General features: G+C 62.6%; 1 protein-coding gene across 1 annotated transcript; it reads left to right on the forward strand.

Moving 5' to 3' along the window:
- The first annotated feature begins 2,637 nt into the window (after positions 1–2,637).
- TFAP4 (transcription factor AP-4) lies at positions 2,638–10,911 on the forward strand. The gene is given in 8 exon segments (XM_032704441.1): positions 2,638–2,881; positions 6,503–6,668; positions 7,151–7,249; positions 7,753–7,923; positions 8,151–8,288; positions 9,328–9,352; positions 9,355–9,482; positions 9,593–10,911. Coding segments are annotated over 8 exon segments (1,011 nt in total). The 5' UTR covers positions 2,638–2,792; the 3' UTR covers positions 9,788–10,911.
- Positions 10,912–12,317: the final 1,406 nt, after the last annotated feature.

Raw genomic sequence — 12,317 nt, forward strand, 5'->3', positions numbered from 1 at the left:
CAGGTTTTTGGTGGAGAGAAAGCTGCTGTGTCCCCAACGGCCCCACCCCAAAAGGTCGGACGCGAGTGGGAGGCAGAATTGTCCCCCGCGGGCGGCTGAAGTCAAACCACACACGTGGTTTGGTGTTTTTTTGGGAGGGGCACTGCCGTGTCCCCAGCGTCCACACCCCAGAAGGGGGACACGAACTGGGGAGCAGACCTGACCCATGCTAGTGGCTGAAGCCACATCCTACCCGTGGTTTGGGGTTTTTTTGGGGGGAGGCGGGGAGAGCTGCTGTGTCCCCTACATCCCTGCCACAAGTGGGGGGAGACACGGGAGGGCAGCACTGTCCCACGCAGGTGACAGAAATCCCATCCTACCCGTGGTTTTTTTGCGGGGGAGGCTGTTGTGTCCCTAACAGTCCCACTACAAAACAGGGGGGACACGGTGGTCCCTGTGCCGTGGGGGGATGTGCAGCCCCTGCAGTGGGCCCCCGCGGGGGACGGGGCAGGGGGCCCAGGGGACAGCCCGGCAGAACCTGTCCTGCAGCTCCTGGCGGGGCCGGGCCGGGGGGACTTGAGAGGCAGAGCTGAGCCCACCCTGCTCTGCAGGGCCGGGTCCTGCCCCTCCGGGTGACAGGCCACCACCCGGCCCCCCTGTTGTCCCTGCTCTGATGGCCCCGACCCCACAGGCGGGTCCCTCAGGTACCACATGGCTCCTGCCAGCCCCCCATGACCCCTGCCAGCCCTGTGCCCCCTGTCAGCTCCCAGACCCTCCTGATAGCCCTGTGCCCCCCTGCCAGCCCCCCATGGCCCTGCCAGTTCTGTGTCCCCCTGCCAACCCCCAGACCCTCCTGCCAGCCCCCCATGGCATCTGTCATCCCCCCAGACCCCCATCAGCTTCCAAGCCCTCGCCAGCCACAGAGACCCTCATCAGCCCCCAGAGCCCCTCTTGCAGCCTCCCAGAGGCCTCTCAAAGCCTCCTGCCAGCCATATGACCCCTGTAACCGCTTAACCCCTGAACCTCAACGCTGCTGTGAGCTCTGTGCCCCTGCCAGCCCCCAAAGCCCCCCACAAGGCCTGTGCCCTCCTACCAGCCCCCACAGCCTCTGCCAGCCCTCAGACCCTCCCATCAGCTCCTCAAGCCCCCCACCACCCCTCCAGCCCCTAGAGCCCCCCCCCAAAAGCCACCTGCCAGACACATGACCCCTGTCACCCCCACCCCCTGAGCCCCAAGGCTGCTGTGGTGCACACCCCCCCCCCAGCCCCTGGCAGCTCCCTGAGCCCTCCCACAGCCTGGTGGAGACAGGAATGGGGATGGGGTGGGATGGCAATGGGATCAGATGAGGTAGAACAGGATGGGACAGGCCAGGATGGGGTAGGATAGGATGGAGTGGGGTGGGGATAGGGCAGAATGAGGGGGCATAAGCTGGATATAGGGGAGGATTGGATGGCGACAGGATAGGATAGGACAGGATGGAATAGGGACAAGACAGGTCAGGATAGAGATAGAGATAAGATAGAGATAGGGTAGAGATAAGATAGAGATAGGGCAAATGAGGGGACAGGAGTGGGATAAGGCAGGATAGGATGGGAACAAGACAGAATGGGATGGAATGGGACAGGATCAGATGAGGTTGGAAAGTATGGAAGATGATGGGATGGGGATAGGATGGGACAGGATGAGATGGGATGGGAACAAGACAAGTCAGGATGGGTTGAGGTAGGATAGGACTAGGGCAGGATGAGTTGAGTTATGATGGAGTGAGGAGAATGGGATGGAGATGGGATGGGGACAAGTCAGGTCAGGGTAGGATGGGTTAGGATTGGATGGGATAAGATTGGATGGGGACAGGGCTGAATGTGATGGGGACAAGACAGGTCAGGATGGGATATAGGACTAGGGCTATGGGATGAGTTAGGATGGGATGAAGACAGGATGTGCTGAGGGCTGTATGGGATGGAGACAAGACAGGTCAGGATGGGATAGGATAGAGCAGGATAGGGTAGGATAGGATAAGGTAGGATGGGATGGAGCTAGGGCAGGATGGGATGAGGTGGGATGGAATGGAGACAGGTCAGGGTGGGATAGCATAGAGTAGGATAGGATAGGGTAGGATGGGATGGAGCTAGGGCAGAATAGGATGAGGTGGGATGGAATGGAGACAGGTCAGGATGGGACAGGATGGTGTCAGGTAGGGTATGATAGGATAGGATAGGATAGGATGGAATAGGATAGGTCTAGGGCGAGATGGGATGAGGTAGCATGGGATGAGGATATGATGTGATGGGTATGGGGTGGGATGGGGACAGGTCAGGTAGGGCGAGATAAGATTGGATGGAGACAGGGCCGGGTGGGATGGGGTGGGATGGGATGGGGACAGGACAGGATGGTGATAGGATAGGAGAGGATAGAGTAGGATAGGGATAGAGCAGGACACGATAAGATAGGATAGAGCCAGGTCAGGGCGGGACGCGCTGTGACGGGCCAGTGCCAGCACGGGTCGGTACCGTCCCGGCCGCTCCGGTCTCCCCCCACCCCGCCGTGTTCCACCGCGTCCCGCCGCCGTGTCCCGGTCCCGCTCCGGCCGCGCCGCGGCCCCTCCCGCCGCCTTTGTTTACGCGGGGCCGGTGCGGGCGGGGGCGGCGCCGGGCGGGCGGGCGGGCGGGGGAGCGGCGGCGGCGGGCGGGAGCCGCGCTCGCTCCAGCTGTTTCCCGCCTTGGGCCGCGGGCAGAGGCCGGAGCCAGGCCGGGAGGGGCTGAACCGGGCCGGGACCAGCCGGGCTGGGCTGAACCGGGCCCCCCGCCCCCGTTATGGAGTACTTCATGGTGCCGGCCCCCAAGGTGCCGGCCCTGCAGCACTTCAGGAAATCCGAGAAGGAGGTCATCGGCGGGCTCTGCAGGTGGGGGGGCGCCGGGAGACCCCGGGATCGGGGGCGCCGGGGGAGCCGCGGGGGGATGGCGGGGAAGGGGCGCACGGGGAGCTGGGGGAGCGGCGCGGCCGCCGCGGCCCCACCGCCCGCACGTGGTCCCGGCCGCGCACATGGGGCCGGCGGCCGCGCGTGGCCCGGGCGGGGAGCGCCGGCCCCGCAGCCCGGCCCGGCCCCCGCGGGGCGGCGGGGGGCGCCCGGGGCGGGGGGCGGGGGGTCCGGGCACCCGGGGCGCGGGGGTGTGTGTTTACCGCCGGGCCTGGCCGTGACTCTGCAGCCGCCCGGAGGAGGCGGGTCGCGGCCGGGGCTGCCGGGACATGTAGTGCGGGAGCGGCGGCACAAAGCCCGCGGGCACGCGGGGAGCCCCGGGGAGCGGAGGGGCGGCCGGGGATGGGGGCTGTGCCCGCGGGGCTGCGGGGGGCGGCGGGTGGGGGGGCGGTGCGAGCCCGGGGCCACGCGGGGCGGCCCTGAGCTCCCCCCCGCCCCCGCCCCGGGCCTTGAGCCCCCCGGGGGCTCCGATCCCCCACCAGGCCCGGCCCTCCGTGCGGCGGCCCCGTGAAGTCCCTGTGGGGCAGCCCGGGCCCCACGGCACGTGCTGGGGGCCCGGCCCCTCGGGGTGCTGTCTCTGCCCACGGGGTGAGGGGCTCCGGTAACGGTGATCTCGGGGGGTGCCCACACTGAGCTCTCCCGGGGGTGCAGCGGTGGAGCAGGGACACGGGGCGGGGGCTGCCTTCGCTGGGGTCCCCCGCGGTAGTCACTGCGGGCCCGTGGGTTGGGGGGGGGGTGGCGGCATGGGCAGGGCGATGCGGCTGTCCTGCCCGGGGATGGGGGGCTGCGTGGTCCCTCACTAGCCCCGGCACGGGGCAGAGCTCGGGGAGCTGCGCAGCTTTCCCACTGCCCCGAGATCTGAGACACCCTGCGTGGAGCTCAGGGTGCTGGGGGACCTACGAGATTGGGGTGCTGGGGAACCCCTTGCCTGCAAGCTTGGGGTGTTAGAAGATGCCCTATGTGGAGCTCCAGAAGCTGGAGAACACCCTACCTGCGAGCTCAGGGTGCTGGGTGACACCTTGCATGGAGCTTGGGGTGCTGGGGACTGCCCTGCCTGAGAGCTCAGGGACATCCTACCTGTGACCTCAAGTAGCTCAGGGACATCCTGCTTGCAAGCTTAGGGTTCTGGGGGATACCCTGCCTGTGAACTGGGGTACTGGGGGACATTCTACATGTGGGATTGCCTATACCCTACTTGTATGCTCAGGTATACCCTGATCCTGAGCTCAGTCAGCATGGGGATGCCCTTCATGAAAGTGTGGGGACGCCCTGCCTGCAAGCTCAGGGACACCCTACCTGTGACCCCAGGGAGCTCAGAGACATCCTGCCCACGTGCCTGTGCCTCCCCTGCCCACCAGCACAACCCTCAGCACCAGTGGGCAGTGGTGGACGTGAGTGGGCAGTGGGGACATCTGCCATGGGACATGCGCCCTGCTCTGACACCCCCGTGGGTTTGTTTCCTTGGAGGTCCAGGCATGTGGGATGTTCTCACCAGGGTGGGAAGGACCAAATTCTGCTTACCTGACCCAAACCCCACAGCACCAGCACCAGGCTGGGGATACCCTGAGGGGTCTGATGGCTGTCCCCTGCTCCCCCTACCTCTGTCCTGCCCCATCCCTGGTCATGCTGGGTTCCTGGATGGCTTCTGAATCCATGGATTTTTGCCCTCTCTGTATCTCTCTGTCATTTCTCAGGTCTCTTCCCAGGAAGAGCAGCTGGGGCAGGTTGCGGGAGGTCTGTCGGTAAGGAAGCAGGCTCTTCCTCCTTCCCCGGTATTTAAGAAGCTGCTTCCGTGCTGCCCAGTCCTGGGCCTCTCTGTCCCGTTCCCCTTATGTGTCTGGTGGTCCAACATCCCGGAGCAGCATTCTGGCCACGTCCCCACGAGGGACGTTGCCCCCAAGACCTGCAGGGTTTGGCATGTTTTAGGAACAAGTTTGGGGCTGGTTTCGGCAGGAGCAGGGAGGTGGGTGACAGCCACCACCAGATGGGAGCCCTGTGCCATGATCCCACTGCAAACAGCTCTTGGTCCATGTGACAGATGGCTGCTCCCAGTGAGAGAGGCAGACCCCTGGGCACCCATCCCAGATCCACAACCCCGGGACATCCATTGGGAACTGCACGTGAGGGAACCAGTGTGGTGGGTTCTTGGCACACCCAGTGTCAGCCTGTGCTGGGATGCTGCCTTGGAGGCTGGGGACAAATGTCTTTCTGGCTCCTTGGGCTGAGCTGGGGCCTTTCCCCATACCCTTGAGATGCACTGAGATCTTTCCCTGTCCCTCTGGGTTGAGCTGGGATCCTTCCCCATCCATCTGGGGTAATCTAGGATCCTTCCCTGTTTGCTTCAGATGAGCTGCGATTCTTCTCTATCTTATTGGGCTGAGCTGGGATCCATTCCCTTCCCCTTGGGCTGAGTTACGATCATTCCCCACCCCTCTGAGATGAACTGGGTCTTTCCCCATCCCTGTATATCTTTGAGGAGTTGTGGTGCATTCCCAGGTCACAACAAGCAATGATGGGTTGCCTGGGAGCCTCCAGGCACTGCCTGGGCACACAGTGGTACCTCAAGTATCGCTTAGACCTCTGGGTTCCAAATCTCTCTGGTTCCTCCACGGCCTCACCAGGAGGGCAGTGAGGGCAGGATGCTGGGCTTTTCTTCCCGGCCTGGCATTGGCAAGGCTCTGGGTGGAATATTCCCATTTCTGTCCCGGAGCCACCGGGCACCTGGATGGGTGACTGGAGCCCGTCTTATCTCTCCTTGTGGCGGCAGCCTGGCTCCTGTGTTTAGTCTTTGGTGCCTTGCAACATCCCCGGCGACAGCGGGTGCTGGGTGTGGCTGCCTGTGGCTTTGGCATGGCAGGATGGCCAGCTGGTATGACAGCCCAGCAGGCTCACCATCCCTGTGATCCAAACCCCCTACCCACTTCCCTAGGGGAAGGAGCAGGGTGGGTGAAGAAGCTGGACCCTGCAGTGGTGGGCTTTGCTTGGGGTCCGGTGCCCTGGACCCTCGGGTGTTGCCTGTCCAGAGCCCTCCACGCCGGTGTCATCGCTGGCTCCGGAGGCATTCCCCTGCACATCTGCGGGGCAAGGGCGTGGGGGGCGCGGAGGCAGCGGCAGGAAGCAGGCAGGAGCTGCGGCTTGGGGTGGACAGGGGCTTCTCTGCTGGGAGCTGTCATCTGGAAGCCATCAGCGGGGCGGGAGGGAGGGAGCCGCCTTCCCAGGGCCACACACGCCGGCCGGCCCCATGGGGACACAGCCGGCCGGCCCGCAGCCTCCCTCACCCGCCCGGGGGTCCCCGGCTCCCCTCGCCCGGGCTTGGCACTGGGCAGCGTGTCCGAGCCCAGCGGAGTTGGGGGGCTGCAGTGGGGCCACCGTTTGGTCAACTCATCCCCCAAAGCTTCGGATACAGGGCTGGAGAAACCCACCCACCTGCGTCGGCAATCCTCTTGATGGCTGGAATCATCATTGCAAAGCAAGGGGGGACGCAGCGGGGTGAGCTGGCAGCAGGGGTGCAGCCCCCTCCTCCCTAACCCCACGACTCTCTCGCAGCTTGGCCAACATCCCGTTGACTCCGGAGACCCAGCGGGACCAGGAGCGGCGGATACGCAGGGAAATCGCCAACAGCAACGAGAGACGGCGGATGCAGAGCATCAATGCTGGCTTCCAGTCCCTGAAAACCCTCATCCCACACACGGACGGGGAGAAGCTCAGCAAGGTGAGCAGGATGTCACCAGGGCTGTGGTGGTGTGGGTGCAGCACTGGTCCTTCACGGGGAGGGGCTGAAAGTGTAATTGGGGATATTTGCATATGTTAATTCAGTGATCAAGGTCTCTCCTGGGGTGTTTTCCCTGTGGGAGTGGGTTTGCATCACCAACCTGGAGTGGCTGAGTGCGTGTGGCAGCCCCCGGTGCCCCAGGAACAGGGTATTGTGCCCAGGTGAGGAGGAGACCCTGCTGCAGAGGGGAGTGGGCTGAGGAGGTGCTCGGCAGCCAGGCAGGTTCCTGAAATGGAACTGGAGGATTTCACTGTGGTGGAAATCCCAGAGGGGACCTGCGGGTGAAGCAGACCCTGAAGGGAGGTGCCAGGGCCGGGTATGGAGCAGTGCTGCCTCCCGGGCAGGGAGGGAGCTCAGCAAGAGGAGGTTTGGGGGGACAGTATGTCTCCTGCCTCAGCATGCCCCTCCTGGCTCTCCCACAGGCAGCCATCCTTCAGCAGACAGCCGAGTACATATTCTCCCTGGAGCAGGAAAAGACTCGGCTGCTGCAGCAGAACACCCAGCTCAAGCGGTTCATCCAGGTAGTGCCCCGGGGATGGGATGGAGGAGATGGGACAGTCCCAGCTGGCCAGGGAGGGGACATCATCACTGTTTCTTGGGGTCAGGGCAAGACCCTCTACACTAATCAGCCGGGGAACAGAGATGTTTCCACCCTCCTGGCAGGGCAGGGAGCCCCGTTCAACCTGGCATCCCTTACCTGGCAGGGGAAGAAGGGCTGGGGTCCCACTTTCCAATTGGGGTGTTGGGGTACGGCCCGGTGGCAATTCTGGTGCTGAGGTGCCCAGCTTGAACTGTTCTGGGTATCACAGTGTGAGACCTGGGTTGGCACAAGGCTGGGGGGGTGAGGACCAGGATGGGGGGCAGATGGAGGAGCCTGTCCATCCCCAGGCATCAAGGACAACCCTGCAGAGACCCTTCCCAGCAGGGAGCTGTGGTGGGGGATGGCATCACCCGAGTGTGGTCTGGATGGTGGGGAGGCCATCCAGGCTAGTCCCTGTCCCCTGACACCACATTCCCACGGCAGGAATTCAGTGGTTCCTCCCCGAAACGGCGACGGGCAGAGGACAAAGACGAGGGGATCGGCTCGCCGGACATCTGGGAAGATGAGAAGGCCGAGGATCTGCGTCGGGAGATGATCGAGCTCCGGCAGCAGCTGGACAAGGAGCGCTCAGTCCGCATGATGCTGGAGGAGCAGGTGAGGCTGGGTGCCCTCGAGCAGGCTCTGCCACGGCCCCAGCAGATCCCCGGGACACCGGCACTGCCACGGGACCACCAGACATCTGCTCTGGCCACCACTGCTCCACGCTCCATCAGGGCTCCCTGGCTCTGCTGTGCCCACCCCATGCAGGGCACAGCCCACAGCCGTGGTTCAGGGGTGCTGTGCCCGTCCCCTCACTGATGTCAGGGTTCTCTCGCCCGCAGGTTCGCTCCCTGGAGGCCCACATGTACCCCGAGAAGCTGAAGGTGATCGCTCAGCAGGTGCAGCTCCAGCAGCAGCAGGAGCAGGTGAGGTTGCTGCACCAGGAGAAGCTCGAGCGTGAGCAGCAGATCCGAACCCAGGTGAGTGCACCCCAGCCCATCCTGCCCATAGCCCACCCATGATCCCCCCAGGTGGTGAAATACAGGAGGTTGGGGCAGTTTAGTGATGGGCTTGGCCCCTCCTCTGGGCAGTGATGTCCCAGCAAAGCTCTCACCCTTGGCGAATTGGGAAAGGGTCGGCCCAAAGTCCCCCCAGTGCTCAGGGGGCTGTACTTGTGTGCACCCCTTGTTTCACAGCAGGACTATGGCTTGGACCACCTGTGGTGGCTTCCAAGCAACTCGTCTCCCCGTCACGGAGGGCTCTGTACAGGGAAGGTCGGCTTGCTGGTGGGCAGGGATTCATTCCTGGGGGTTCCTCTCACTGAGTGACTCCCACTGAGCTTTAGGGACCCCCAAACCACTCCCTGTGACCCACCAGGCTGGGAAAGGGGAGCAGTGAGCAGGCAGGCAGTGGGGATGGGAGCCTTCAGCCTTTCCTCCAGCACAGTTGGATTTGCCACAGGTGCAGGGAGAAGGCGAGCGCTGTGCCAGCACCTGTGCACTGCCACCCCCGAGCCCAGCCCATGGCCACACCGCTCTGGGAGCTTCAAAAGGAGAGAGGAACACCAGCTTCCACCCTCCTTGGGCTTCTCAGAAGCCGTATCCCCACAGAGTCCCCGCTGGCTGCCTCCTGGGGAAGCTCAGCCTATTTTTAGGTGAACTCTACGTAGCCTCCTGCTTGGGCGGATCTTCCCATCCACTGTTCAAGCGAGGATCCCCAGGGGCATGGGGGGGTTCCTGGCCATGCAGGTCAGGGTGAAGGGAGGCCTGGCACTTGCCTCTCCTGGCTTCAAAGCCCAAATCATTCCCTCTTGGGATACGGGAATACTCACATTCCACTCTGCCAAAGCTGAGGTGGCAGCAGCGTTCAGCTGGCATCCTCCTGCGTCCACTGGGATGGAGAACTGGAGCAGCCAAGTGGTGCTTCAGCTTTTATGGAGTTTGGGCTCAGTGAACAAGCACGATGCTCTCCCCACTGCTCGGGTCCCTGCTCACGGGGGGGTTTTGCTTCTCTCCCCAGCTGCCATCACATGCTCCCCCAGCGCCCCCCACCACCCCACCGTGATCGTTCCAGCACCGCCTCCCTCCCATCACGTCACCGTGGTCACCATGGGCCCGTCCTCGGTCATCAACACAGTCTCCACATCCCGGCAAAACCTGGACACCATCGTTCAGGTGAGTCGGGGAGGGTGGCAGCGGGGGGGCTTCAGAGAGTCCCTAACCCCCGGGGTTGTGTCGGAGGGGACACAGACCACGTCCTGATGGCGGGTGGTTGCCCTCGGCAGGCGATCCAGCACATCGAGGGGACGCAGGAGAAGCAGCTGCAGGAAGAGGAGCAGAGACGCGCCGTCATCGTGACGCCGGTGCGCGCCTGCCCCGAGCCCTCTGCCTCCGACACCGCCTCCGACACCGAGGGCAACGACAGTGACTCCATGGACCAGAGCAAAGAAGAGCCCTCGGGGGATGGGGAGCTGCCCTGACACCCCCAGCCGGCAGCCAAGGAGGGGAGCCGGGGCGGGGGGGGAAATGTCAGAGAATATGCTGAAATTTTTAAAAAATACACGATTTGGGTCTCTTTTATGACCTTTTTCCAATACTGTAACGCAGAGCGCCAGAGGCAGGCAAAGGTCACCCTTCAGCTCCCGGGGGGCAGCCACTGGGGGATGCAGGGGGCTTGGGGCATGGGGGGGGGGCTTTGGGATGGGAGTCACAGCTCCCCACCCTTTTTTTATCACTCCCCCACCTGCCAACCCACAGGGAATCCTGCCAAGCCAGCAGCAGCCCCGCTGTTCCTGATGGTGTTCCCTTGGGACAGGGCCTTTGGTTGGGATTAATTTGTTTTTTCTTCTCTTTTGTGTTTTTTTTTTTGTTGTTGTGTGTTTAATTAAATGTTCATTTTTGAAGCAGGGGGGAGATGCCAAGTGGCACGGCAGCAAAGGTGGGACAGGGACCCCTGGCTTCAGGGTACGACGAGCCCCACCACGGCTCCACACTCCACGTGGGGCAGGAATAACCCCTTTGGATAGTAAAATAATCCCAGGATGATGCCATTGGAGCACAGGCAGGAGGGTCGGCACGTGCCACCCCTCCCTGGTATTTCCAACCCTCGTTTCCTTGGCACGGGTGTGGCGGGTTGGGGGCTGATTTTTTCCAACGCCACCCCTATCCCTGTATCCATCCCTGTCCCCCAACTCTGCTCCCATCCCTCCTTTAAGCACTTAATCAGTTGTGGGGTCCATCAGCTCCGAAGAGCTTTTCTATTTCGTGATTGTGTCGCTTGGGTCTGTCGTGGGGGGTGGGGGGGCCCCTGTTTGTGGATCCCCCCCTCGCCCTGCCTCCCCCCTCCCGGCTGTAGGGTTTTAGGCCAGTCGTGTGTAGAGCCTCGGTGGTATTTGGTAAGTTCCCCCCAGCCGCAGCTGTTTCTCGGTTCCTTTCCCCTTTTTTTTCGTTTTGTTTGTTTTGTTTTGGGGTTTTTTTGTATTTTTTTTTTTACGATTTTCAGGTCTTTGTGTTGATGAGAAGCTATTCTATTTTGTTAAGAAAGTTGAAAAAAAAAAGAGGCTCGTGCCTTTGTAAAGAAACAAAATAAAGTTTGTACTTGGTTTTTTAGAAGCTCGGTCCTCGGTGTTAATTTGTGGCAGGGCTGGGGACAGGACAGGGATGGATCCCACCTTCATGGCACTGGTCCCTCCAGGAGGAAGGGTGGGGAGGACAGGGGAGTGTTGCCTGCCTTGGGAATCACAGGCAGGAGGCAGAGGATGGTGCCCCTGGCGAGGTTTCCCGCTGAGCAGCCGGGCTAAATTTAAAGGCTCAGCCCTGCCGGAGCTGCCCACATGTGTGATGAGCACCTCAGGGCTCAGCTCACTGCTGAGATGGCAGGAAGGGCTGGGGCTGGATTTAAACACACCACAGCTGGGGCAGGGTCAGTGTCCCCCTGCTTCAGGGATGGCACCTCTGGTGTCCCTGTACCAGGATGTGGGAGGTACCCACCTCTGTGGCTTTTTTTTTTTTTTGGGGGGGCACCCATTTTTCCCACCTCTCTGCATCCCCCCATAGCTGTGGGTCTCTCCCTCCATGCTGTGGCCATCCATGGTGTCCAGCTAAGGGCTAGGTCTTGCCTGCTCCCTACCATCACCCCCTCCCTCCCACCCCCATCTCGGGGTCAGGGGCTCCCTCTGCTCCCACACTCGGCCTCTTCCCCAAGGAAAAGCTGGGTCACAGCCCCCAGAAGCGGCTCCTGCAGTGATGGAGCCAGTGGCCACTCTGCTACAGCCAGACTTTGGGGACAGCACTGGGTGGCTTTTCCTACAAGTGAGGCAGATGAACCTTAGGATTAAAGGGTGGGCTCAGCTCAGCGCACACTGTGTCTCACCTAAAAAATCCACTGCGCAGGCTCGAAGGGCAAAGACCCTTCCCAAATCTTCGTTGCGAAGACTGGCCATACAAAGGTGCCAGGAGCTGGTGACCCTGTGCTTCTGGCTGTGGGGAGGGGACACTGCCCACCGTGCCACGCTGCCAGCACAGTGCCAGTGACAGTGGGGGCACTGTCAGGGTGGAAGGGACATGCCTCACCTAGGGGTGTGTGGCATCGGGTTGTGACCTGTGGTGCCTTGAGGGGACATCAAATCAGCCCAGGACGAGGTGCCTGGGGACACCCCCGTTCGGGGACACTGCAGTGCTGTGCTGCTCAGCACTTCCCCTCCTAAAATCCTGCTTCAGCCCAAAAGGGGCTGCAGCTGAGGCAGCCCAAGGAGCTCCGCACACCACGCCAGCAGGACACCGTGACAGGGACAGTGACCCCACATGGGCATGCCACCCCAGGGACCCACGCCAGGAGGTGTCCTGTGCCATCGCATCCCGACACGAGCCATTCCCAGCGCTGCAGTCCTGCTGCTGTGCCCCATCCCCGTCCCTGTCCCCATTCCCAGGGCCCCTGGGAGCGGAAGAACGGCGGCGGCAGCATCTGTGCGGGCAGCTGCCTGCCCTGTGCCCTGCCTGCCTGCCCGCGCC

Source organism: Chiroxiphia lanceolata, chromosome 16 (genome assembly GCF_009829145.1).
Source record: "Chiroxiphia lanceolata isolate bChiLan1 chromosome 16, bChiLan1.pri, whole genome shotgun sequence".
Taxonomy (NCBI): domain Eukaryota; kingdom Metazoa; phylum Chordata; class Aves; order Passeriformes; family Pipridae; genus Chiroxiphia; species Chiroxiphia lanceolata.